This window comes from Sorex fumeus, unplaced genomic scaffold (genome assembly GCF_029834395.1).
Source record: "Sorex fumeus unplaced genomic scaffold, SorFum_2.1 ptg000020l, whole genome shotgun sequence".
In the NCBI taxonomy this organism is placed as follows: Eukaryota; Metazoa; Chordata; class Mammalia; order Eulipotyphla; family Soricidae; genus Sorex; species Sorex fumeus.
Genome location: NW_026606077.1, coordinates 7,463,306 through 7,491,231, shown reverse-complemented (window position 1 = coordinate 7,491,231; position 27,926 = coordinate 7,463,306). Strand labels below are relative to the sequence as shown.

The 27,926-nt window shown below is 50.0% G+C and overlaps 1 protein-coding gene and 1 non-coding gene across 3 annotated transcripts in view; both read right to left on the bottom strand.

The window, feature by feature from the left end:
* Positions 1-16,630: 16,630 nt before the first annotated feature.
* ANAPC16 (anaphase promoting complex subunit 16) overlaps positions 16,631-27,926 on the bottom strand; it is an 80,770-nt gene continuing 69,474 nt past the window's right edge. For both annotated transcript variants that reach the window (XM_056113537.1, XM_056113536.1), the window contains exons 2-4: positions 23,662-23,826; positions 18,380-18,454; positions 16,631-17,377 (exon numbers count right to left, since the gene is read on the bottom strand). In XM_056113537.1, the coding sequence (XP_055969512.1) occupies positions 17,262-17,377; positions 18,380-18,454; positions 23,662-23,803 (333 nt within the window). In that variant the 5' untranslated portion in view covers positions 23,804-23,826 and the 3' untranslated portion in view covers positions 16,631-17,261. The remainder of the gene's footprint in view (positions 17,378-18,379; positions 18,455-23,661; positions 23,827-27,926) is intronic.
* On the bottom strand, positions 23,459-23,587 carry LOC130022773 (small nucleolar RNA SNORA19). Its single transcript, XR_008792308.1, has one exon. It is a non-coding gene; the product is annotated as a small nucleolar RNA SNORA19 (small nucleolar RNA).

The following is a 27,926-nucleotide window of genomic DNA, read 5'->3' as shown; positions in this document are numbered from 1 at the left end:
GCGCGGGAGTAGGTAGACCTCTAGGACCCTACGGATTCCTTGGCCGCGGCGTCGCCGTCCTTGGGTACAGACCGTTCTGGCCCGTCGTGGAAACAAAGAGAGCGAGGAGGGGCGCAGCCGGCTGGGCTGGTGGGAGGAGGGTGCGTCCCCCCACTCCCCCGAGGTGCTGGGCTCAGCAGCCTGGGGCCCTGCCCGGGCTCGCTCGGTGGGCAGCCGGCCAGGCCCGGGGTGAAAGGCCAGGCCTCTGCAGGGGCCCCTCCTGCAGGCGAAGCCCCCTCCCCAGGCCCGGAGCAGAGGAAACCAGAACAAGCCTGGGGGCCAGCGGTCGAGCCGTGGCAGGAGCGTTTCTTGGCTGCGATAAGCGAGTAAAAGCTGGAGAAGGTCAAAGATGAGGAATGTTCTGTGACTTCTAAGACAGCAGCTCATTTATCTTGTAAACACTTGCTGGGAGCCCGAGGCCAGCGGGGAGAGCGCCTTGTGCGGGCTGGAGCGAGGGCCTCCACCGTGGAAGGGACCCCCGGGGTCTCAGCCATGAGACCACGCTGGAACCTTCGGGAAGGAGGGTGTCTTTGACAGAGCAGGAAACTGAGGCTAGTGCCTGGCCGCTGGCCACAGTCAGGAAGTGTTAAAAACCGGGATTCAAACCTGGGTGTGCCCGTGTCCCACTTATAATTTTGGTTGCTGGGAGCCCAGAACACATTTTCCCATCAAAATGATGCTGTAAGTGGTGGTTTGGTGGCCATAATGGCCTAGTTCACCAGGGGAGAGTCAGAATTAATTCTGTGTTTCAATGTGGTGCAGATGAATCAGATTTCTGAGGGCTAGCCTGGAAACCTGCAGCAGAGGGAAAAGGCTTCGGGGGGCTGCCCTGACCCTTCCGACAGAGCCTGGTTTAGGACAAGCAGGGAGCAGTGACTCGGGGAGCACTGACCTCCTTCCCGGGCTCTGCCCTGGCACATTCTCGCTGCTCACTGAGGAGCACAGAGCGTGGCGGGTTGGGGGTGTCCCAGACAGTGTCCTGTGAGGAAGCGTTAAATTTCACACTCTGGGGCTGTAGAGGTAGGTGAGCTGTATGGTGCTTGCCTTGCATGTGACTGACTCCAAGTCTGGTACTCAGCACCACATGATCCCCCAAGCACTGCTAGGAATGATCCCTGAGCACTGAGCCAGGAGTAAGCCCTGAGCACTGCTGGATTTGGCCCCAAGCAAACACACACATGTCACACTTTGTGTATCCCCGCCCTTTCTCATTCTTAGGCTACCTCTGAATTCCATGCAGGCATCCCTTTGGGGGGTGGGGCAGACCCACTGGTGCGCACCTGTTCTAGGCTGAGGGGACCTTCTGTATGCAGTTTCGTGTGAACCTTGGTTAGGCATAAGTCACATGCAAGGCAAGTGCTTTGACCTCTGAACTCTTTCTCCATGCCCCCAGGCAGTATTCTTGCCTCTTCCTCTGGGATGGGACTCTCGGGGCCAGTCTGGATTCATTTTCATCTCCAGAACTGAGCCCTATCTGTGAAGTGGGTGGGAGATAGTCAGTGCCCAGGGTAGAGCTGATGGGGTTCAAAGCAGCTGCGGAAGGATCCATCCAAGCTTTCGGAGTGACTCGGAAGAACGTTTCTTCATCAGCCTGTTAACACATTGATTCAACAAATGTTTGTCGTGGGTGAGTGGCCCCCGGTGCTCCATCCTCTCAGACTGTCGCTGGTGGAACAGCGGGCAGGACAGAGGCTGGATCCCAGAGCCTTAACGTTGGAAGGAATCTCAAGGGGGCAAGGTCTGAGCAGCCGGTTGTTCGTTACTGGGAGTCCTGGAGCGCAGGACCAAGGATGGAGATCTGGGAAGGTGGGACGCTGACCTTCCTGACACCTGATACGTCCTGCTTTTAGCATCTCTGGTTTCTCCAGGAATGAGCCTGGGGAAGGTCACAGAGGAGGGGGAAAAAAAAAGGAGGAGGGGTCAGTCTGCCTGGCACTGACAGACTCCCAGCTGGGAGAACTAAACCATCCCTCCCCCCCCCCCCCCCCCCCACCACCAGTCTTTTTTGTTTCCCTTGACAAATTCCTGCTCCCCTGTTGGGCTTGGCTTCCAGAGCAGCTCCCTAAGGGTTCCTGCTAGGGCCCTTGCTCTGTGCTCACCCCAGCACCCTGGACTTCCTGAGGATAACAGGGGTGGGGACAGCCCTGTTCTCCGCCTCACTGTGTCCCAGGCGAGGCTGACTCGTGACTGCCTCTTCTTTGTGTATTCGATGGCGTGACCTTGTGTAGGTGCAGTTGTTCAATGTCTGTGCTAGCAGCTAAAGGCAAGGCCTCCCTGTGAGCTACTGTCAACAGTGATTTATCTAGGACTTCGCACACCCACAGGATGCAAAGTCTTGGAAAAAAGAGGCTTACAATCTAGTAGAACAACTGAAAGGCCAAAGCCATTTTAGAAAATGATAAAATTCAGGGTCAACCCTCCCCTGAGTTTCCCCCATCCGGGGGTGGGGGTGGGGTTTGGGCCACACCCGGAGATGTTCAGAGGATACTCCCGGCTCTGTGCTCAGGAATCGCTCCTGGCAGTGCTCAGGGGATCATATGGGATGACAGAGATTGAACCTGAGTCAGCCGCACCAAGGCAAGCACCCTACCCACTGTACTATTGCTCCAGCTTCAAGCCCCGCCCCCTGCCACCCACAGAGTTTAGGGAGGAAAAGGACAGAAATGATGGGGAGAAGGAAGATGAGAAAGGGAAGTAATGGGGGGACAGAGGTTGGGGCTCCAGAGGTTGGGACACTGAAAACATGAGATCTCAGGTGCAACCATCCAATTCTGTAATGTGCCTCTCAGGGTGGCTGGTGGGGGTGGGAAGTGGGGAGGGAATCTGGGAACACTGGTGGAAGGAAGTTGACACTGGTGGTGGGATTGGTGTTGAAGTATCGAATGTAGCCTGCCCACAGGGCAGAGTCTGGCAAACTCCCCGTGGCGTACCAAATATGCCAAATACCAGTAACAATGATGGGTCTCATTCTCCTAAGTAGCCTTGAATATCATCTCAGGGCTAGGATGAAAGAGACGTTACTGGGGCCTGCTCGAGGCAATCGACGAATAACAGGATGATGAAATGAAATGAAATGAAAATGTATTATATGCCTAAGACTCAACTGTCGGGGCTGGAGCAATAGCACAGCGGGTAGGGCATTTGCCTTGCACGCGGCCGACCCAGGTTCGATTCCCAGCATCCCATATGGTCCCCCAAGCACTGTCAGGGGTAATTCCTGAGTGCAGAGCCAGGAGTAACCCCTGTGCATGGCTGGATGGGACCCCAAAAGCAAAAAAATAAAAATAAATAAACGCTCAACTATCAATAACTTTGTAAGTCGCGCTTCTTTAATTAAATTAAAAAAATTATTGAAAAATAAATCAGGGTCATCCTAGAGAGGGGCACCTGCCTTGCACATGGTCCACCTGGGCTCCGTCCCAGCACCCTATAGGGTCTCTTGAGGCCTGCCAGGAGTCTGCGCGGAGCATCAGCAGGTGTGGTTCCAAAACAAAACCCAAAAACAAAAAGCCCAACAGAGTCAGGAGAGATAACTCAGAGGTTTGAGATCTGCATAGTCTCATAAAGACGACCGCTGGACTAGAGCTGTTACTGATTGGATTCCACGGGATGTCAAGAGACCGCGTGGCCGCCCACCTACCAGATGGTCAGACTTCTTTGTCAAGATCATGAACGATCGGTTTGAGGCCCTCCATGTTCCCGGAGCGAAGAGATGCCATTGGGCTACACTAGCACGCGACAGGGACAAATGGAGACGTTACTGGCGCCCGCTCGAGCAAATCGACGACTAACGGGAAGTTAAGTGATTAAGTGTGATAGTCTCATACACCCCTATCCCAGCACTGTACCGAGGTGTGGCCGAAAATCAGAGTAAGTTAAATAAAGCCTATTGAGAGCTCTTCGTGGAGAGACAGGCCCTCTCTTCCCCTCGGACCCAGCCTACGCCTCAGAGCTCCAGGCCCAGAACAATGGTGGGTGTGCTGGCGTCTGAGCAGAGGCTGTGCAGAAGGCAGACAAGATCCTAGGACTTTCCAGGCTATCCAGAGGAGTGGGGGGTCAGATCAGGGGCACTACCAGGAGAGCCTGAGCTTTGAGCTGTCCCTGGAGAATTCATTAAGGAAGTACCTCCAGGCTCGGATGATGGCAAATGTGGTAGAGCACATGCCTGGTGCTGAGCAAGGCCCTGAGTATCACCCCTGGCACTAAATGGTCCCCAAGAACCTCCAGGCATAGTTTCTATTTTTTAAAAAACAAGGATAAAAAAGGCTGGAGAGAGAGCACCACAGGCTGAGCATGTAGGAGGGAACCCTGGGTTTGATCTTCGGGACCACATGGTCCCCCTGAGCACTTCAGGGAAGCAACTTCTGAGCATCAAGCCAGGCACAGTCTGCCAGGTGTGACCCCAAACAAAGAGAAACTCAGTGACATCAACTAAAGCACCTACTTTTATGCTTGGGTGAGGCGAAGCTGAAGGCTAAGGGTCACATTCATTTCAAAGAACTGAGATAGTACAAGATCAGTTATCCTCAAGGAGACCTGGGTCCCGAAACCTGGGCACCGAGCTTGGTTGTTTCTCCAATTACCTGGGAGGGATGGTCTGCAGAAGGTTTGGGCATGAGAAACATGAAATTTGCTGCTATGACAGAGACTTCAGAGATGCTTTAAAAAGGCAGAATTGGGGCTGGAGCGATAGCACAGCGGGTAGGGCGTTTGCCTTGCACGAGATATACCCGGGTTTGATTCCCAGCATCCCATATGGTCTCCCAAGCACTGCCAGGAGTAATTCCTGAGTGAAGAGCCAGGAGTAACCCCTGTGCATCGCTGGGTGTGACCCAAAAAGCAAAAATAAATAAATAAATAAATAAATAATAAAAAGGCAGATTTGGGGCTGGAGCGATAGCACAGCAGGTAGGGCATTTGTCTTGCACCCGCAGTTGACCTGGGTTCGATTAACAGCATCCCATATGGTCCCCCGAACACTGCCAGGAGTAATTCCCGAGTGCATGAGCAAGGAGTAACCCCTGTGCATCGCCGGGTGTGACCCCCAAGAAACAAAAAAAATAAAGTAAAAATAAAAAAGCAGAACCACTTGTTTTTTCCCCTTATGTTTGGGGATCCCACCAGATGGTGCTCAGGAACTATTCCCAGCTCTGTGCTCAGGGAATCCCTCCTGGCAGTGCTCAGAGGACCCTCTAGGGATCAAACCAGGCATAGCTGAATGCAAGGCAAGTGCCTTATCCGCCTGGACAATCCGGCCCACGGTTACTCATCCTTTGAGTGCTCACACTTCGGTCAAGGGGGCCCCCACCCGGTAGGGGCACACATGTAGGTGGAACCTCCTCCTCACTTTCCCCTTGCCCTGCAGGGGGGATGTGTCCAGGCGCAGCCCGGCAGGGGCTGGTGGGGCGAGCGAGCACTAGGACCCAGGGGCGGCGTCCCAGCCGGCTGAGCAGCCAAGTTCACAGCCAGAACACAATGTTCTCAGCGCAGCAGCCACAGGAAGCCCGGCGAGGCCCGCGCATGGCCCTCCGCTGGGTGTGTTCTGCTCCCAGCCTTTTATTCTTTTTCCTAACCTCAGTCCCCACTTTCACATCCTGTACCACTGCAGCGCTGCCCACCCCGCCCAGCTGGGCCGGGCCGGGCCCCAGGAGAGCCGGCCAGGAAGCTCTGGCCGGCTGGCCTGCACCTTTCCCTAACCTTGCCTTCTTTGCCTTCCTGAATCGCCCCTTTGTGAGGGGGACTTTTCACTCAGACACTCGGGACAAAGCTGAGTCTCTAGCTGCAGCGAGGGGCTTGGCCCAGACACAAGGAAACAGCTGAGGCCTCTGGGCGGCGGCCACCTCCCTTCCTCCCCAAGGCCAGACCCCACCTGGGCCTGGCGGGGCCTCTGCTGCCCCGGGAACGCGGAAGGCTGGCCAAGTTTGCAGCAGCCCATGCTATGATGTGGTTCCGAGTTTTTATTTCCACGAATGCTAGAATATGTTGTCCCACCAAGCTATTTTTATTGAATGAAACATTTTTGGAAAAAAAAAAAAAAAAAGCAAACCTCTGCAAAAATCAACAGCCTTCTGTTCCAGGGCAGGACAAGGTGAACTTTCTCACTTCCTTCCCCGCAGCCTATCACTTCATCTGTGGTTTTTTGGTGTCACCCACACTGTGCTATGTTCAATCTCAATTTTGCCTCCTTGTTTTTGAAGCCGCAAGAGCAAGGCTCAGCTGCAGCAAATTGCAAGACTCGAGGCTTGCAGGAGCTCACGCTCTCACCACAGATTGCAAAAGGGAGATCTAGTGGGGAGGTGTGGGGGCCAGCTGGTAGCCTCCAGGAATGGGTGGGTGTGAAGTGTGAGGGATGGGGAGAAGCCTTGCAAAGCCCTGCAGGGCTCAGCCCTGCTCTAACTGGGGTGGTGTGCAGAGGGGCAGAACACCAGGTGACAGGACGCATCTGCCTCTTCAAGAGATCTGCCCTCAGAACCGAACCCACAGCTGACCCCAAGCGTCACTAATCCCTGGCTTGCAGACTTCCCCCGAATATTGGATGGCCAGAGAGCTTCAGTGGGAACTCAGCTCAGGCCTGTCGGAGGTGTCTGTTGACTGGTTGCTTCCCAGACTTGGCCAAGCTGGGACATTTCCTTCTCCCGATGGTGCTTCCCAAAGCTGCCAGTGTCGCTATTTCTAGGGATATCTGCCCAAGGCTTAGAAATAACCCCCTCCAGAGCCCTTACCTCCAGGCCCAGAGCTACCTCTCTCTCTTCTTTCTCTTTTCTCCTCCCTCTCTTTTCCTCCTTTCTTCTACTTCTGTTTTTATTTTGGTTTGGGGACCACAGCTGGTGAGCTCTGGGCTTACTCCTGGCTCTACACTCAGGTATCACTCCTGGCAGTGCTCAGGGAACCGTTTGGGATGCTGGGGCTTGAACCTAGGTCGACCGATGCAGAGCAAGTGCATTACCTGCTGTACTCTTTCTTCAGCCCCTCAGACCTGGATCCTAGCCTCAGTTTTTCCAATTTGATGTCTGACCGTGTGCAAGTAAATTTTTTACTTGAAGCTTCAGTAGCCTCATTTATGAAAGAAGAGGGTTTGGTCAGATACCATGGGGATAGAATTATGTCCCTGTCCAGAATTCACATGTTGAGGTCCTAACCCTAGAACTTCAGAGTGTGACCTTATTTGCAGATAGATCTTGAGGTCTATTATTATTATTATTATTATTATTATTCTTTGGTGGTGGTGGTTGGGGAATTGGAAGGGAGGATTCTCCTAGACAGGTCTGGGGGCGCTCACAGCTCTTCCTGCTGATGCCCAGCTGTGCATGCCTGACAGTTTAGTATCGGATACAGCAGTTCTGCAGGCCATCAGGGCTACCTCAGTAGTGTTTTGTAGGCCATGTGGTGCCAGGGATCAGAAAAACCTTCTACATAAAAGCACATGCTCCAGGCCTTTGGCCATCTCCATAGGCCCAGAGACAATCACTTGATTGTACTATTATTTTTGGTTTGGGGGATACACGAGGCAGTGCTCACGATTACTCATGGCTCTGTACTCAGGGATCACTCCTGGTGGGGCTCTGGGGACCATATGTGGTGCCGGAGTTGAACCTCGGTTGGCTGCATGCAAGGCAAATGCCCAACCCTCTGGACTACCTCTCCATCCCTAGGGAAGTCAGTTTGCTTTTATTTAATTTATATCCTTCCCTTCCTGGGGATAACCACTATGAGAGGAGATCAGTAAGGTAGGCAGGCCCTAACGTAAAATGAAGATGGAATGAAAATGGGAAATTTGGGGGCCAGAAGGAATGAGCACATTGGCTGAGAGGCCCTGCTTTGTAAGTGATGGTTAGGAGTTTGAGTCCTTTGTGTTCTGCAGATGCTGGGCAGTGTCCTGGCAGCTCTGCTGTCTGTGATCGCCAGCACTGTGTAGACTTTCTGGCAATACCACAGCTAGCAGTGTGTGAGCACTGCAGAACTGGAGTGAGCAACCCAAGGGGAACTGGAGTGAGCCACCCAATGGAACTCACTGGGCTCCACACCTTTGGAAGTGGTGTGAGCCCCAGGGTCAGGAGGCAGGGCCCCGGCAACAACATGTGTGAGTACCACAGCCATAACTCTGGATCCCCATGGGACTGCAAGCAAAATGACAGGTGCAAACCTCAGTGGAGAGCACTGTGTCCCGAATGTGCTATCACCACAGCCCCAATGTGCCATCCCCGGTGAACGCGGCAGCTGAAATGGTGGGAATCCTGCAGCCAGGCGTGTGTGCCATTCCCACCCAGGGCATCACAGTGGATATGAACGCGAAGGTCTGAAATACAAAATAAACTTCCCAAGTCAGAATGGGAAGCTGAGTGCAGACCGGAAGTGATGCTGGGAGAGGGCCATCTCCAAGGCAAGGAAGGAGGCCCGGGACACATCCCCACAGCTCCCAGAATCATAAGACAAGGAAGTCTGTGTCGTTGGATCCGCTCAGTTTGCGGTGTGCAGCTCTTTGACTGCTGGACTGCTAAGGCCCCCTGGTGGGGGGTTCTCCCAGGCGTCAGTGATTCGTGCGTGGGGTCTTTGCTCAGTGCCCCACCTAGAAGTGGCTCATTCTCTATTAACGTGATGAACATTCTGAGGGGCCTACCTATGGCTCATGCTTGTCCCCGACCCTTGGCCAGAAAGAAGTGTGGATTCCAAGCCTTGGACCTCATCATCACACCTGTGTACAATAATAAATAAATTATTGTATTTATTTATTGGCAGGGGGAGTGCAGGGGAACACTCTTGGCAGTGCTCAGGGCTCTGTACTCAGGGATCACTCCTGATGGTACTTGGGGGACCATATGCAGTGGTGGGGATTGAACTTGAGCTGGCTTCGAGTAAGCCCCAGTGTACTATCTCTCCAGCCTATGTGGTCATTATCGAATCATTATCGAACCTCACTCATGCCCCCTCTCCCCCGGGCAGCTGTTAACCCTCTGGTCTCCAGTGGCACCTGCCGAGGCCTACCTCCTTTGAGTGGAATGTGCATTCTGCTCAGAAGACCAGTGGGGCTCAAAAGAGATTGCTGATAGTTGGATGGTGTGTGTGTGTGTGTGTGTGTGTGTGTGTGTGTGTGTGTGTGTTGCTTTTCTGTCTCTGGATATGACAGTCTGCAGGGTTATGGAGGGCTGTGGCACTCTGCGGCAGAGTCTGTGTTCCTTGGGGCTTAATGAGGACCCCCTGCCGGTGGGCTGCACAGCCAAGGAGGCTTCCCTCTAGGGGGCCTCGAGCGGGGCGGCAGGGTGCTGCCTTTGTCCTTAACCCCCCTTCTCCTCTCTGCTCTCTTCCAGCTCTTGGAATGAATGCTCCTTTGTCCCAAGGGATGGTGTGTGGGGTCCCCAGAGGTCAGAGGGCCTGGTCCTCTAGCTACGGTCTGGCTCGCAGTATGGACCTTGAGTCTTCTCTGAACAATGACATGATTCCCGGGAGAGCAGTCTTAGGTCGGCACCCAGGCAGTCTGTGTATCCGTCTGTCTGTCTGTCCATCTGTGCTTGGGAGCTCAGTGACCCCAATTTTGCAGAATATCCCATATTGACTGTGTTTCAGGGATTCTGCAGAAAGCTCAGGAAGCAGCGTCTGCCTTCCAAAGCCCTCCACCGTGACCTTTTTGTTTCACTACACACACGAAAAGCCTGGACTCCGTGTGGTTTATCTTTAAAATATCAGCCTGGAGGTTTCTGGGAATGAGAGTGGGAGAGGGCGTGGGCGTTTTCTGCAGGCTTGCTTTCGGGGTCAGGGAGAGGAGGAGAAGCCGCTGCCGGGGAGCCGCTCTCCACCACGTTGGCAGTCTCTCCGTCTGATGGCTTCACGCTGCCTCTTCGCCCGGGCTTGGCTCGGAGCCCAGAAGGGAGGCTCCTAGAACCCTCTCTCAGCCCAGGACATCTGCCTTTCCCTACCAAGTAAATAAACACAAATCTGTCAATGCTTAGTTTCTAGTCAGAGCAAAAATAACGCTCACCACCTAGTGGCCTGCGTGGATCTCATCCGAAGAGTCAGAGCAGCCGGGGAGTGGGCGTGGGGCCATCCCGGAGAGGTCCCGAGAAGCCCACTATGCTTAGCTGCCCCCTGGTGTGTGCAGTGTGTGGGGGAAATGCTTTTCTGGTGGTGGAGGCAGGAGGCAGGTTTTGCTCAGAGGCCCCCATCCCCAGGCCGTTTGTAGCCGCGCCCCTGCGGCTGTCCAGACACAGCCCTGCCTTGGTACACGCTGTTCCCTGGACTCTCGGTGCTTATCTGGCACTTCCCTTCTCGGTCTGGCCACTCAGATTCACCGGTCACACTCAGGAACAGGCTCATTTCTTGAGGGGGGAATTTTCCTGTGTTCCTCCATTGTGTTCCTCAAGTGGCCAGTAGAGAGGAGAGCCATGACTTGAGGGACTTTGCCATGTCCGCCCCGCTGGTCTGCTTTTTCCCACTGGTTCAAGTGGTTTCCTGGGGCTGGAGAGGTAGTGTAGCAGGCGGGACACTTGCCTTGCACGCCTCCGACCCAGGTTTGATCCTTGGCACAGAGTATGGTCCCTTGAACAGCACCAGGAGTGATGCCTGAGCAACACTGGGTGTGACCCCCTAAAACTCCCAAAACTAACAAACCAAGTGGTTTCCCACCCTGGTTCTAGAATCACCTGTGACCTCTGACCTCAGGCTGACTGGATCCCAGGAAGGCGTCCAGGGAGTCTGTTTGCATTAAGCTTTTTTCCCCCTGGCACCTGGAAAGGATTCAGGGCTTACTCCTGTGCCCAGCAATCACCTTGGTTGTGCTTGGGGGCCATCTGTGTACCCCAGGTCAACCATATGAAAGGCAAGTGCTGTCGCTCCAGCCCGCTTACATAAGCTTGATTCAGAGGACAGCCTTTATGTTACAGGAGACAGATGCACTCAAACGCTCCACCTTCCTGGTTTCTCTGGTAACCTCTTCTTTTCACTTCCTTCCATCGCTAGCAAGACCGACCATTTGCTTACCTTCTTGCTCTTACTATGCAAAAATGATAACCACGAACTCTTCATTTTTTCCATTTTCTACTGCTGGCTGGCTGCGAGCCGCTGGTGTATGTCCCCAAAGACCCAAGGCATTGCAAATTCAGGGACTCTGACTACATCAGCTGCCCAAACACTCTGGGCCATTCTGTCAGCCTCTCCCTTTCAGCTCCCTCCCCTTCTCCATGGGACTAGCCGACCTGCTTCCTCACTGCAGGCCAGCCTGCTTTCCTGTTCAAAGAGCAATTAGGGGTCATCAGAGGGGAGCAGGGGAGGCACCCCACATTAGCTCTTCCGCACCATCTTTTCCTACCTCCCCAATCCAATTCATCTGGGGGGCCCAGGATCCTAGTACCTCCCACTTCCTCGGGGACCTAATGCCCTCCATGACCCTCCCCCCACTTTCTCTTTGACCTCTCCCATCATCAGATATCTTGGCTGTGGCCCCTCATTTTACTGTCACCACTTCCTGTCCCCTTATTTTTGCCCCGCTTTGAACTTCTCCAAAGTGTTGCTTGGGGTGTGGGATGGATAGCACAGTGGGTAGGGTACTTGCCTTATCCTTGGCCAACTGGGTTCAAACCCTGGTCCCCTTTATGGTTACCCCTGAGTCCTGCCAGGAGTGATTCCTGAGCACAGAGCCAGGAGTAACCCCTGAGCATAACTGGGTGTTTTATTTTTTTATCCTTCTGCCCCAAAACAAGCAGCTGGAGATAGACCAGGGTTTCGCCTTGTATCCCGCTGACCCTGGTTTAATACCTGGTATCACCTGAAGCACTGTCAGGAGAAGCCCCTGAATACAGAGCCATGGCTGGGAAGACCCTAACAAGGAGAAAATAAAGAAGCATTTCTATATTAATTTTTTTTGTTCTTGGGATTTTGGGTCACCCCAGGCTGTGCTTTGGGGTGCTACTACCTGAGGGCGGGCTGGGGGTTGCAGGGTCATTCCCTCCTCGGGGGGCTCCTATGAGGTACCCCGTGGAGCTGTTACCTGAGGCGCTGCCTGCCCTGGAAGTCGCCCTGAAGCTAGCGCAGCTTCTAAAGCAGGGCATGCGCTTCTGTCCACATGCTCGTCCACTCACCGAGTACTGATACAGTTTGCCATGTCAGGTAGTGTTCTGGGTGCCCCAGTGTCTCGCAGTGAACGTGCCGGTAAGAGTTAGGTTTCCTTGGCGCCGGAACGACAGGACAGTGGGGAGGGCATTTGCCTTGCACGTAGCTGACCCAGGTTCGACCCTCTGCATCCTATATGGTCCCGTGAGCACTGCCAGGAGAAATTCCTGAGTTGCAGAGCCAGGAGTAATCTCTGAGCATCTGAGCACTGCCGGGTGTGCCCCCCCCAGCAACAAAATTTAAAAGAGAGCTCAATTTCCTATCTGTAAACCAGGGGAATGAACTCAGTGGTCTCTAAAATTCTGAGACTCTTTGGGTGGGGGCAAAGAAACGAGACTGGGGAGAGTTCCACGCTCCTGCCCCTTCCCCATTCTCCTCCCCCCCCCTCCGGGCCATCCCTCTCCTAAACTCATGTCTGGGTCATAAACAAACATGTGGTGTGTCTGTCTTCTTTCCGCTACCCAAGATCTGACTTTCTCAAGTATCAGTTAAGCTTTTTTTCTTCTTGGGGGGGTGGGGGTGGGTAGGTACAGTGTGGAATAGAACCCCGGGTCGCATACATGTGACAAATGTGCTCTAGTCTTAGCTACACCCCCGCGCCTGGCCTTCTACTTCTGTTGTGGAAAGGCTGGGTCTAGGCTGGGACTCCAGTCTGTTCCACGGAGCCTTTGTAAGAAACCAAGACAGTGGGGCCCCGTGGGCTCTTTTCCAGGTCTGCTGTTCCTGGGACAGGCACCTCCTGGTCCTCTTACTTTGCCTGAAGGGTCCACGTTTCTACCAGTGCACTGCTGGTGCTCTGTGTGGGCAGGGAGGACTCAAGGACTCGCATCCACGCGAGGAACAAGGAACCGGAGTGGTAGGCAATGGACGCGGAAAGAAGGGTCCTGGAAGGAAGGGGCTTAGGAATCCCAGACCAGTTCCCCCGGGCTGATGGACTAATAATATACTTAAGTCTCTTAATGAAAACTCGGAACTTGAGTGCCGAGCTGGATGATTACATGTGAAGTCAAAAAGTAAAATTTTTTGTCCATGTAAAAGCCAGCTTCAGGGTCTTCTCTTTCTATGTCACTGCCATAAGACACAAGTGGTCTGGAGTCACATGTCAGCTACTGGACAGGGACAGTTAAGGCACCTGCAGACCTCCTCGTAGCCGATGAATGGAAGGCAGAGGCAAGGATCGGAAAGATAGTTTCCTTGCTAATGAACTAGAATCTTGGCTCATGATCTGGGTCCTGAACCTTTCCTGGTCCTAACTGGACAAAACTAGACTGCTGTCACTTATCTCTTTCTTTTTGGTTTTTGGGCCACATCTGGCAGTGCTGCGGGGTTATTCCTGGATCAGAGAGGACTCCTGGAGGGGTTTAGGGGACCATCTGGGGTGCTGGGGATTGAACTTGGGTTGGCGTGTGACAGGCAAATGCCCTCCCCATTGTGCTGTTGCTCTGGTTCCCGCCTTTGTTCATCTCTGGTGAGCTCAAGAGGCAGCTCAGTGAAAGTGCTCTGGAAACAGCGGTGTTCTGTGCACAAAGACAGACGTTTCGGTGGGCCTGGCCACTGGCTCTCAACCTCTTCCTTCTTGCTCTTGGTGTTCCTGAAGCATCTGTTACCTTTTGACCGGCCTGGACCTAACAGGGTCATGTAGAATTGAACATAAAGAGGCTCTTTCTTCATTGTGTCTGAGCTGCCTTATCACCAAGCATGGGGAAGATGCAGGGAGAGTTGAAGATAAGCTTTATTTCCTTCAGGTGGCTCAGGAATTTTCTTTGTTGGTGGCACTGAATTGGCTTCACAGAATGCAAGTCGGTATACCTGAAACAGTCTCTGCTTTGGAGTCTGACTGGGAAAAAGGGATTCAAATCAAGCCTTGGGCACTTCCTGAGCTACTCGGCTAAGGATCCCTGTTATGAGCTCTGAGGTTTTCTTCTCTATTATGAGGATGTGCATACCGTATAGCACTATTGATTTTTTGTTGTTGTTTCTGGACCACACCAGGTGGTGCTCAGGGCTTACTCCTGCCTTTGCACTCAGGGGTCACCCCTGGCAGGGCCTGGGGGACCACATATAGTGCTGGGGCGAAGCATGCAGCCTACCCATTTTACAGCACTATTGAAAAGAGGATAATTAATGCGTATGAGTGATCAGCACGTTCAGTGCCAAGATGACAGATGAGCAACAAGACCAAAGCATGTAATAGGAGGTGTGGATGATGAGACATAATGACCACTGGGGAGATACCGAGAGGGAGGGGGTGTCTTCCCAAAACGCTTAGGGTTTATTCCCCGCGAAGCCGAAGGAGACGGAGAGCACTGTGAGTGCGTCAGAGTACACTGCTCAACCCTAGAAGCCCTGGAATTCCCACTTGATAAAAACAGAGAAACACGTTCCATAAGTCCAAATATCAAAGGATAAAGATAAGACTGTCATTGTTGCAGATACACAGGTGAAACAAGAGAAAGATAACTTCTGTCAGTGAAAATCTGGCTTACTGCAATACAGGCATTCTGACTTTTCCCTTTGGTAATCAAGACAGCTGATGTTAAAAAATACATTCAAAAACTCAAGTGATGGAACCAGAGAAATAGGACAACTTGCCTTGCATGTGGCAGATACAGATTTGATCTCTGGAACCCCATATGATCCCCTAAAATCTGTCAGGAGTGATCCCTGAATGTAGAGCCAGGAGTAAGCCCTGAGTACTGCTGGGGCTACCCCATCCTCCGACGCCCCTCTGCCCCCGCCCCCCCCCCAAAAAAAAAGAACTGAGAGGTGGGGCAGGAGAGATAGTACAATTGGGTAGGAGGCTTGCCTTGCACATGGCAGACCTGGACTTAATCCCAGCACCCATATGGTCCTCCGAATCTATCAGGAGTGATTCCTTGTTTGGGTGGATAAATACACACACACACACACACACACACACACACACACACACACACACGCACACACACGTCACACCCAGCAATGTTTAGGGGTTACTCCTGGCTCTGAGCTCAGAAAATTACTTCTGGCAGGGGTCAGAGCAATAGTACAGCAAGGAGGGCATTTACCTTGCACGCGACTGACCCAGGTTCAATTCCCAGAATCCCATATGGTCCTCGGAGCTGTGCCAAGAGTGATTCCAGAGTCAGAGCCAGGAGTAACCCCTGAGCATCTCCAGGTAAGACCCCCAAAATAAACAAAAAAACCCCCAACCAACCAAACAACAACAACAACAACAACAAATTACTCCTGGTGGTGCTCAGGGACCATATGAGATGTCAAGTATTGCGAGTAGGGCGTTTGCCTTACACACAGCCGACCTGGTCCGCCCAGGTTCGATTTTTCCGCCCCTCTCGGAGAGCCCGGCAAGCTACCGAGAGTACCTTGCCAGCATGGCAAAGCCTGGTGAGCTACCAGTGATGTATTCGATATGCCAAACCCAGTAACAAGTCTCACAATGGCGACATGATTGGGCCCGCTCGAGCAAATTGATGAATAACGGGAGGATTGTGCTACAGCGGCCACGTGCAAGGCAAGTGCCCTGTCTACTGTACTATCACTCCGGCCCCTGGATAGAGAAATATTAGTATGGAGCTGGTGGGCTTGGGCTAATTTCTGTGCTCTGGTTTGCTTCGGAGCCAGAAGAGTTGCCGAATCATCAGCTGCATATCCCACTGTGCCAGAGCTGCTTCTGTATGGGCACGAGCAGGCCCTTAACTCTCCTAGCCTGAGATTCTTTGCCAAGGCAATGAGGACACTACCTTCCTGTCATGGAGAACATGTTCAAACATTCGGAACTGAGATTCAGACCAAGGCTACTGTATTATGTTTATTTATAACTTAGCAATTCTAAATGGATTTGGTACAAATTATTAACGAGAAGGCAAATGTCTGATGCAAAAAATCTTCCTGACTCTGTAGTATGGACCTATGGGTGGGAACAAAGGAAAAACGCTTAGCTTGTTTTGGTTTTTGGGTCACATCTGGTGATGCTCAGGGGTGACTACTGGCTCTGAACACGGGCATTACTCCTGGCTCTGCTCAAGGGACAACATGGGGCGGTGGGGATTGAACCTGGGTCAGCTGCATGCAAGGCTGATGCCCTACCTGCCCTTCTATTGCTCTGGCCCTGGCAAGCCTTTGTGTTACAGGTTTTCCCCTACCACAGTGTTAAAGCTACATACACTTATTTACTTGGGGCACCACCTGGCAGTAGGTTAGGTGTTTTTCTAGCTCTGCATGTGGGGATCGCTTCTGGAGAGGACCCAGAGCCACGCGGTGCTGGGGTGGCTGGTGGCCTGCAGAGCCCACTGGTAACCTGCTGACCTATCTTTCGGGCCCTCACAATACTAGTAAGATACACTCACTTCTTAACAGAGAAATGTCCCTGAGGTAAAGCAAATCTACCGTTTGCTTAGGGGAAATGGTTTTCGGACTGTCTTTTATTTAAAAAAATTGACCTCTACCGCCTATCCCAGATCTTTAAGACTTTGAAAGAATGAAGTAATCTGGAGCTCTTTCAAAGGATTTATTTGCTACAGGATTGTTTGAAGCTACCAGAGCTGAACTCAGGATTTCTGTGTTTAAAAGGATTTTTCCCACTGCTTTATTTTCAGCACTCAAAAAGCAATTTCTTTGGCTAGAATTTGACGTGTCTTGAAGAGGTCAGAAAAAGCTAAGACTCTAAAGAATTAGATGCATAGAAATAAAAGACCTAACTCCTCCCCAACGCCCAAACACTTAAAAAAAAATTTCTCATTTGAAGAGATCCCAAGAGGAAATCACATTCTCCCCCAGAGAGATCTGTTTTAGGTCAGAAATACTGTTTTCACCGTGTCAATCCCGGCCTGTGGCTTGCCGGGCACTGCATGAATGACAGGAGAGAGATTTCGCAGCTGGTCACTTCTCCCTTCCCGGACTTGGGAAGTTTCACAAATAGCTCTTAAACCCCTACCTCTTGGTCCGCCAGGGAACCCCAGCTCCAGCTTCAGTTCTTAGTAAAATAAACAAACACAAATTTCCCACACATGTTACATTTGTTGCTAATGGATAGATACAAAGAAACCAAGCGTGGATGGAAGGAACACTCAGCAACAGAGCGGTGCTCCCCAGCCCAGGTGATGCTGGTCCCGCCTGGCGGAGCCTCAGCCGGAAGAGGGTGTGAAGCCCAGCAGCTGCTCGATGGGTTTGAACCGCCACTCGTCTGCCTCCAGCTCTTCAACCAAACCAGCTAGTTTTTCCATCCGAGCAACCTGCTGATCTGCCGAGAGTCAAAGAGGTAACATGTAATAGGACACAATTCCCACGAGATAGGAACTCTTTACCAACATGATGACTGGTTTGCAAGAAAGTACCAGGACTGTAGTAACAGGCCCTTATTCCTGTGGGTCTATAAAGTTAATCTTAAAAACAACAACAAAAAAGGAAAGCTCGGGTTGGGGAAACAGCACGGGGGTTGGGTGCCTCAAGCCTGATTCTGTCCCCTCAGAACTAGGGGGAGAGATCACCAGCAGAGCTGCAAGCACCACTGGGCGTGGCCCAATACCTCATGCATGGGGATCCGGTGAGAGGAGATCACAGGAAAATGTGGACATTTGGTCTGGTTTAGGATAGTAGAATTTTTTGTTTTGTTTTGGGGCTATACCCTGTGATGCTCAGGGGTTCCTCCTGGCTCTGCGCTCAGGAATCACTCCTGGCGGTGCTCAAGCGACCATATGGTTACTGGGGATTGAATCCGGTTAGCTGCTTGCAAGGCAAGCGCCTTACCCGCTGGAGTACCTCTCCAGTTCATAGGGATATATATACATATATACACACATATATACATATACACACATATACATTTGCAGGTAATTTAGAAAGCCTAAAGCCCAAATAACCTTTCAAAACAAAAACAAAAAAACAAAAACACAACAATAGCAACAACAAAAACCCTTGACCAACCTTGCAGAGTTTTAGGGGTTTCTGTCACAGCATACTGACCTTCCTGAATTCCCCTCTCCCAGGCCGAGTGAATTTCTTTTGTGTGTGTGTGTGTGTGTGTGTGTGTGTGTGTTTATAAAAATTTAATCTGGTTCCTTTAGCCAGAAGTCAATCTTGCGGGTCTCCCAATGGGAGAGATATGGGTTGTTTCTTCCAAATGAAACAGCCATTCTCGCTGGGGTTCCAGAATGGCGAACAGATCACAGGAAGACAGTCCTTTGGGCCTCTGAGCCCGAGTGAATTTACTCTCAGAGTTAAGCACCTAAAACCACACACTCACCATGCTTCACTTGTTTAAGCGTGGACGCTACTTGATAGCTGAAAACGGATTCACAGAGGAATCTCTCCGAGCCATCTACAAACAAAAGAGGCAAAGTTTTCATCTGTTTGAAGGGTTTCATGGCTTCTCACAGGCTAAACGTGCCCATTCTCTTCCCTGTTCTCCCCTACGGGGCTCATCTTTCAGTGCTCACAGAGGGTTCCTGTTTCACTGAGAACATTGTGTTACAAAGCCTGCTTCTTCTATACCTTGAGTTTTAAATAGTCCTACTTGTTTATGAGTTTAAAAATAGTGTTTAAAAAAACAAAAACAAGTAACCTCAGTCGATGTCCCAGCCAACACGGGGCCCCCCTCAACCCGATGGTTTCTTAATGTTCTCCTATTCTGCACGTCAAATGAACGCTGACAGCTGACACACTTGGGCACACGATCCCTGTGCCACCAACTCCAAAGGTCCAAAATATATCCATTCTAAGGAACTGAAGGGAAAACAGTTGTTTTGAATTTTTTTACTATATCAAATTGCATCACTATGACCATCTCAAAAACACTGCTGGGAAGTTTCATTCCATAAACGTAAATTGTAACCTTGATTTGCCAACTGAACCAAAACACTGCCATTTGATTGGCGATAAGAATATGGCGCAATGTCAGAACCCAACATTGTCCTGGGGCCAAGAACTGGTGACTGAAAGGGCACCAACTTGGTCACTGCGGAACCTGGAAGCTGACCGGGAAAGCCAAGCGGCTTCGTGATTCCCACCAAGGGAGGCAGATCAACAACACAGAGCTTGTGTCGGAAAGTGTGCTTTTTAGAAGGGGAGCAGAAACCGTTTTGGGGAAGGTGTCTTCCTGCAAAAAGCCTACAACAAATGGAGAGCTCCTGCCAGGCGGCTGGGTGTCAAGCCCTCGCCTGTCAGTCAGGGGCTGCTATGTCAGCGAGGTATCCAGTGTCTGGGGGCAGGATGCCATCTGGCTTCATGCTGGGGTTCACACAAGACAGACCTGATGTCAGAAGCCGGGGAGTGCTACAAAAAAGTGAAGGATATCGGGGGCTGGAGCAATAGCACAGCGGGTAGGGCGTTTGCCTTGCATGCGCCTGACCCGGGTTCGATTCCTAGCATCCCATATGGTCCCCCAAGCACCGCCAGGAGTAATTCCTGAATTCAGAGCCAGGAGTAACCGCTGTGCATTGCCGGGTGTGACCCAAAAAAGAAAAAAGAATTATACAAAAAAGTGAAGGATATTGTTGCCACTGGCTTCAATACACAACCAAGGGGGGTAGCATCTTCAAAATCAACGCAAAGAGAAACCAAAGCACAACTGCTGTGTGTATACTTTAGGAACAGTGTGATCTTTCTTGGTCTGTTTTGGAGCCACACCTTGTTGGTACTGGGGGACTATGTGGTCCTGGGGATTGAACCTCTGGCATGCCAAGCCATCGCTCAGGCTTCACTTCTGTAGATCCACCCTCCTGCCTGCATATTGTGCTCCACGGAACGTGCTCTGTCCTGTCCCTCTTAACTCAGTCCTGTCTGAATGTCATTTAGTGCGCAAAACCCCCACAGGTTATTTTTCTTAACTTAATATTAAAACTGAGGTAAACTCATATTATCACTGATTTCTTTTTAGGCAATGGGCAGCAAATACTTGTGGATTAACTGTGGGAAGAGGGACTACGTGACCATTTGACACGAACAATGGAACTGATTATAGCCTTCCTGTCTAAATATGCGAACATTCATGATCCGATTCCTACCCTGGCTCAAAGAATCCAATTATGGCTCAGTTCATTTTAGCAAGAGCAAAGCAGAGGCTAGAGCTTACTTTCAGGTGGTTTGTTTTTTGGATTTTAGGATCTCACACGAGGTGGCAGGGATTATAGGCTGGAAGAACCAAGCCAAGATGTACTTGGAGGCTCTTGGCAGTGTAACCACCCACTTACACTTAATCACAGGAGCTATTAGAAGAAAATGCCTAAGTTATTAACATTTGCATATTTCCCTTGGTAATACACTTCAAAGCGAAAGGATGTAAACTAATCTTGCAGAAGGACACACCTGTGTATCATTTTGCCCCTCTAGGTGCCCATGAAACCCACTTTTGCTGATGTGCAGTTCTGTGTTAACCACAAAGTCCAGTGCTTCTTGGCCAGATCCTATTAGATGGGATATCTGTACCAATTTAAAGTGTGGAATTTCTCCAGAGAGAGTCAGCCCGGGGCAATCTGTCTTCCATTTAGACACTGTAATCAAACCCTTTGTAACACACCAAGCAGCAATACATCGGCTTTCCTCTTAAGGGACAAGCAAAGGTTATAAATAGTGGAAACTTCAGTAAATTGCCCAAATTTAACACCACTGCCAACTCCAATAAATAGGATGCTAACAAATTCATTTAAAGGAATTTACCTCACAGTAGGAAATTACACAATGCCAGGTAATTTATACTTGAGTGGGCTACAATGTCACTAAAACCCAGCCACTTCTGGGCTGGAAGGCAGTGTCTCATTTGCTCACTAATAACCCAGGGAGGATAATCTTAGCCAAGGGCGGGAATGCAGGGAGCTGCTGAGTAGGGTTTATGTGAGGGTGTCTGTTATCAGAAAACAGATGCATGGAAAAGTTAATCCACAAGGTTAACTACAGGTTATTTGAGTTTATTATCCTAGACTTTGAAGAGTCTGCGATCAGGCTGAACCTGTTAAGGTTATAAACAACATCCAGCCTTGTCTCCTGATAGCTGTTGTGCCTCACTCTGAACCAGCAATGTTTTTTACTCTATGTTCCGATTCTACTGAACCAGTGTAAGAAAGATGGCCCAGTGTGACAGCTTTCAGAGACACACTGAAGAAGGGCTTCCAAACAAACCCCATCTTATCAGTTGATTTATCTTCCGTCCTCAGTGATGCTCAGGCACCAGCCACGGATCAACAGTCAGATGTGCTCAAGGTGGTTTAAGTACTTTAAGTCCTGCACTATCTTTCTAGCTTCAGATAGAATCTGTTTTTGTTTTTGGGTCACATCCAGCTGTGCTCAATCTTATTCCTGGCTCTGTGCCCAGGATCACTCCTGGCAGGGCTCTGGGGACCATATGTGGTGCCAGGGATCAAAACGGGTCCACTGCGTGCAAGGCAAGTGCCCTCCCCGCTGCACTGTCTCTCCAACCCTCAGATACCAGTTGAAACTGATATTCAGGCGTATTCTTTTTCTTTTTTGGGGGGGAGGAGTGGCTAATGGTGGGGCCACACACAGTGGTGGCTTAGGAATCACTCCTGGCAGGGCTCAGGGAACTGTCTGTGGCACCAGGATGGAATCAAGGCTGTCTACACGCAATGCAAGTGCCTTGACCCCTGTATGATCTCGCTGACCCCAAAGGTGAAGCTTTATTTTAAACCCGAGTGAAATCTGAACTGTGCACTGATTTAAAAATAGTATTTAAATTTATCCTACAATAGCCAGCACCTTCCACGAAGGCCCCTGGATAGAATAAAAATGGGTAGAACTATAATTTGCCAGAGCATCAACACTGAGACCAATTTTAGAAGCCTGTCTTTGGGCAAGTTTCCAAGTCACCTGATGGCTACCGAAAAAAGGTCTGTGATCTAGACGACAGAGGCGTCGCCTGTACGAAATCCCTCCCGTAGTTGGAATTCAGATGACTCTGATCTTTGCCCATTGTTAAATATCGATTATTCTCTTCCTGCTCTGAAACTCATTATGCAATTTAAGATACAATCCAACTTTTGATGTGTTTTGTGGAAACTTCCTTATCACCAAGTCTGTGCTGTGAATAACTGGAGCCATGATGTATTTTTAGTGCCAAATAGGACAATGTCTCCGTGCTCACTATCTTCACATCCAGTGTCACCAAGATTGGGGAATGACCAGCTAACACAGCAGATGACGTGACGAAGGCAGAAGTACACATACCTGGGATATAGCTCTAACTATACTGCTCCATCCATTACTTCACTAAAGATTAAAAAAAAAACCCCACACACATAGTTTATTTGGTCTTTGGGTCACACCCAGCTGTTACTCCTGGCTCTGTGCTCAACAATCACTCCTGGTGGTGTTCAGGGGATAGAATGCACGTTGGTGCACGCATGGCAAAGGCCCTCCCTGCTGTGGTATCTCTCGGGTCCCTTCTCTAACCGTGAGTGAAGCCAATTCTAGAGGACCTATATGATAGCCTTGGCGATCCCTGTAGTCCTGTCACATATCATTCTTGTTTCACTGGTGTACTCAGAACTCTGTTTTTAATTAACTTGATGTAAGTGAAAAAAGGTGACCTCCAAAAGACAATCCCTAACTATAGTTTGTATTTTTCTCAGACATTTCTAAGTTATTAAATGTACTTTACTAAAATTTGCTGTGTATAAAGTAAAAAAAAATCAACATGTATTTAGGCATGAAAGAGCTAGAATAGAATTTGTCTTGTTTGTATGATTGGTTTTGGGTTATACCCAGGGATTACTTCTGGCTCTATGGTCAGTAATTACTACTACTAGTGCTCGGGGTACTATTATGAGATGCTGGGGATAGAACCCAGGTTGTCTGTGTGCAAGGCCAGTGCCCTACCTACTGTGCTATCTCTCCAGCCCAGATTTTGCCTTTTGTCTTTTGGAGGGGGTGGGGGATGCTTTTGGACCACACTTGGCTATGTTCAGGGCTTACTCCTGGCTCTGTGCTTAGTGATCACTACTACTGAGACTTGGGAGACCATATATGGTACCAGGGACTGAACATGGGTCAGCTGTGTGCAAAGCAATTGAACTACTCAATGCCCTACTCACTCTGATCCCTACATCAACACTATTAACCATAGGAAGTCAACTGGTATCATAATAAACCTGAACAGCAGGTCAAGAGAGTTCCTGATTGAGCACAGACATGAACATTGTCAAGCACTTTTCTGGATCTCAAGAATTCTAGTTTACCATCTTGGTTTCCATCCTTTTCTGCTCCAAAATGGGGCTGCTGGGGGAAAAGACTTGTGCTTTAAAGATATTTTGAAATGGGGACAAGAGATGAAATGTGGAGTCAAGATAAGGGCAAGCTCCTCTGTTTATTTTTTATTTGTCTGAAGGTGACTGACAGCAATGGCTACTAATTCATGCTGCTAACTGACCTCCAAAGCTTAGCTGGGCACATCAGAAATATCTTTCTTCTTGACATAAAGAAAAAAAGACAACGAACTGTGCTTGCGAACTCATCTTTACTCCACCTAAAAGCTCCTTTATGATTCCCGTCACTCAGCAGGCAGCGGCAGAAGCTCACCTTCTAACATCTCTCCGGCTCCTTTGGGGTAGGTGAAAAGTGCCTTCCGGGGTGGTGCGAGGTCGGAGACGCTGAAGCCCGATCCAGTGACGGAGCTTCCGCTCACGCCTCCCGCCGAGGAGGATGAGGACGACGCTGCCATTCTTCCCCCACAGACCCACTCCACTGCAGAGAAAAAAACCCAGCAAGTGGCAGGAGTGCAGAAGTGAGACTGACACAGATATTTTGTGTGTGTGTGCGTGGGGGGTGGGGTGGGGTTGGGGGATGGGGGCTCCCCTAGGAGACTTGGGGAACCCACCGGGCAGTGGCTGGGTCAGACTCTGGGAATTCTGTCAGGCTTCCCCAGCCTCAGCTTAGGGCTTTAGAAACTATCAGCCCTCACCCCCCTTTTCCTTTTTTTGATTTTTTCGGTCACACCTAGCAATGCTCAGGGGTTATTCCTGGCTCTGCACTCAGGAATCACTCCTGGCTGTGCTCGGGGGACCATACAGGGTTCTGGGGATTGAACCTGCATCAGCTATGTGCAAAGCAAGACCTTATCTTTTTTTTGTTACTCCTGGCTTTGCACTCAGGAATCACTCCTGGCTGTGCTTGGGGGACCATATGGGATGCTGGGAATCGAACCCGGGTTGGCCGCGTGCGAGGCAAACGCCCTGCCCGCTGTGCTACTGCTCCAGCCCCAAGACCTTATCTTTTGTACTTTATCTCCGGCACCTTTTCTTTTTTCCTTCCTTCCTTTTTTTTTAAACATTTTTTGGGGAGGAGGGGAGGTCTGGAGCTATAGCACAGCAGGTAGGGCATTTGCCTTGCATGCTGTCGACCCGGGTTCGATTCCCAGCATTCCATATGGTACCCCGAGCCCCGCCAGGAGTAATTCCTGAGTGCAGAGCCAGGAGTGACCCCTGTGCATTGCCAGGTGTGACCCAAAAAGGAAAAAAATATATATATATGTACATAAACATTTTTTGGGGGGAAATTTTATTTTTAATCCATGCGTTGTTGAAGAGCGTGTGATTATTATTTCTGTTTTGTTTTTGGGCTCTACTCGGTGATGCTCAGGCTTCCTCCTGGCTCTGCACTCACGGATCATTTCTGGCAGGGCTTGGGGACCACATGGGATGCCAGAGATGGAACTGGAGTCAGCTGTGGGCAAGGAAAGCTCCTTACCCACTGTCCTCTTGATCTGTCTCCTATCCCCCTCCCCCCCTTTTTTTGGTCTGGGGGCCCCACCTGGCAATGCTCATGGGTTACTCCTGGCTCTGCGCTTGAGGAATCACTCCTGGCAGGCAGGGGATCAGATGGGATGCTGGGAATCGAACCCAGGGCTGCCGCATGCAAGGGACTCTGTGCAAGGGAGGCCCCTTAGCAGCTGTACTCTCTCTCCAGCCCCCACCCCACCCTCTTTCCACTGTCTTTCCTCACCATCTGTTGCTGATGTCTCAGACCAAAATGTCACTCAATTTCAACGGAAGATATGTGTAAGAACAGTGTTTTTCCCTACCGAAACATTGCTTCCAAACATTTCCTTACCGAAAACATTGCCAAACTGCTTCTGTGGCTCAGGATTGATTGTGGCCAATTTATCAAGTACAAAGGGTGATACAGTAGTGCTAAGGTATCAATCTGAGGAAATGACTGATATGAGACTAAAGCAACTGTGCCTCACTGGAGAGTTTGCTTTGGATATATCCTGAATAAATCACATCACTTGCGAAAGTTTCCAAATAAATTTCCAGAGTAACACTGTGTTCTGTTCCCAGAGAGGAGGCACCGGTTAGGAAACACATATTGGCCTTTTCTCACTCTCTCTCTTTTTTTTCCCCAGACTGGCCCTTTCATTAAAATTTGTTTGGAAAAAAAAAAAAAACCCACAACCCAAAAACCCCATCCAAATGCAATACTCCAATTCATCACTTGGTGGCGTCCAAAAACTGGATCAAAACTGTTCAGAACATGATCCTGGAATTTAGGGACTATTATGAAGAGTAACTGTTAATGTTTTATCCTGTGTCATTAAACAATCAGAAAGCATGAACGCAAATGAGAAAAATAAAATCTGTACTTGAGTATATAAAGTCTTACGAAAGTTCAAAACAAAAACAAATGTTCTGCTTTTGCACTGTTTACTTCGTTAGCCTCTCGTGGCTCATCAAGTCTGTGACTCAAGAATGTATTTTAGGGGCTGGAGGGACCCCTAGTACGGCGGGCAGGGCACTTGGCTTATTCCCAGCTGACCTGAGTTCGATCCCTGGCAACTCATACGGCCCCCCAAGCACCAGGAGAAATTCCTGAGTGCAGAGCCAGGAATAACTCCTGAGCATTGCCGGCAGTCGCCACAACACAACACAAACAAACAAAAAGAATTGTACTTTAAAATCTACTTTGTGTCAGTTAAATTTCAAACAGTCACAGGTGACTCATGGTACTGTTTGGATGGATAATTCAGTTCTTGTATTTACTTATTTTTGTGTTTTGGGCCAGACCCGGCTGTGCTCAGGGTTTATTCCTGGCTCTGTGAGCATATGGGGTGCCAGGGATCGAATCTGGATTGGCGACATACAACCAAGTCCCGGCCGGCTTTCCTGTCTCTCTGCGACCATGGAAACAGCACCGAAGGGAAGGAAAGGGAACGGTGGGGAGAAGGGGAAGGGCTAAAAAATAAAAGTCGGAACTTATTTTTGGGTGTGGAGCGATAGCACAGCGGTAGGGCGTTCGCCTTACAAGCGGCCAACATGGCCGACCCGAGTTCGATTCCTCCGGCCCTCTCGGAGAGCCCGGCAAGCTACCGAGAGTATTCGATATGCCAGACACAGTAACAACAAAGTCTCCAATGGAGACGTTACTGGGCCCGCTCGAGCAAATCGACGATCAACGGGAGGGCCTTTACTTTACTTACTTTTCTATTTTTGGGTAAAAGAAATGTGAGGCAGATATAAATCCTATGTATAGGTTCCTAGAAAGAATAAAATTATATACACTGCATTTCTGAAATGCCCACTGCTTAATTTTGGGATCACTGACTTAAGGCTATCGGGAAGCAGACCTTAGTTTCTGATTTTTTTTATGTCTACAAGTAATACTCATTAATTCTAAAATGAAATATGGGAACAGTAAGACAGCTGCTATAATTAGAATGTCAGCCTATTTAAAAATGCAAATTGATTAATGACATTTTCCATCTTGCCATTAGATCACCTTTCCTTTCTAAAGCTCGATTACTATGCAAATAATATTCATATTTATAAAGGCAACAATTCTTCATGTTAGGAACTGGGGGTGCAGCTCAGCGATAGAGCACTTGCCTTTTGCTTTGAGTCTGAGGCCGTGGGCTCAATCCTTAGCATCGCAATCACCCCCACCCCCTGAAAAAACAACCAAAAAATATTTCCTCAAATTAGCATCACAGCCAAGTCCTTGAACCACATTAATTCAAAATTGGAAAGCTTTAAAATTATTTTATTTATTATTTATTTTTTATTTTATTTTTTTGCTTTTTGGGTCACACCCGGCGATGCTCAGGGGTTACTCCTGGCTCTGCACTCAGGAATTGCTCCTGGAGGTGCTCAGGGGACCTTATGGGATGCTGGGAATCGAACCTGTGTCGGTCATGTTGGCTGTGTGCAAGGCAAACGCCCTACTCGCTGTGCTATTGCTCCAGCCCCAAAATTCTTTATTTTATTAATTTTTGTAGTGTAAGGGCAACTCATGCTTTGCACATGCAAGGCAAGAGCTCTACTGCTCAGTTAGATGTTACATTTCTGGCCCCCGATACACACACACACACACACACACACACACACACACGACCTAAAACTGTATTTTTTCCCCTACACCTTGATAAATATTCCATAAAACTGTAAATGCAAGGAAGACTTTGTACTTAGAAGCCAGCTACAAGGGAGAGCACTCAGGTGGCTACCAGAGAAGAGCTTCAAGGGCCAAACACAATCAGCGTCCACCCTGCCATCATCAAAGGAATTCCCCTTTCATCCTGCTTCCGGTCCAACTTGAGCCACTGTCATTTAGCCGGGGTTGAGGCTGGATAGAGGGAGGGCACTTGCCTGGCACGTGGCCAACTAGGTTGGCCCCCAGGCATTCTGTATGGTCCCTTCCCCCGCTACCCCACCCCTCGCCCCCAGTATCGCCAGGAATAATTCCTTCTGGGCACAGAACCAGGAGTAACCTCTGAGCACTGCTGGAAATGACCTCCAAACCAAAGGCAAACCAAACTCCACACCCAGGGTAGAAAACTGGGATGTGGAATT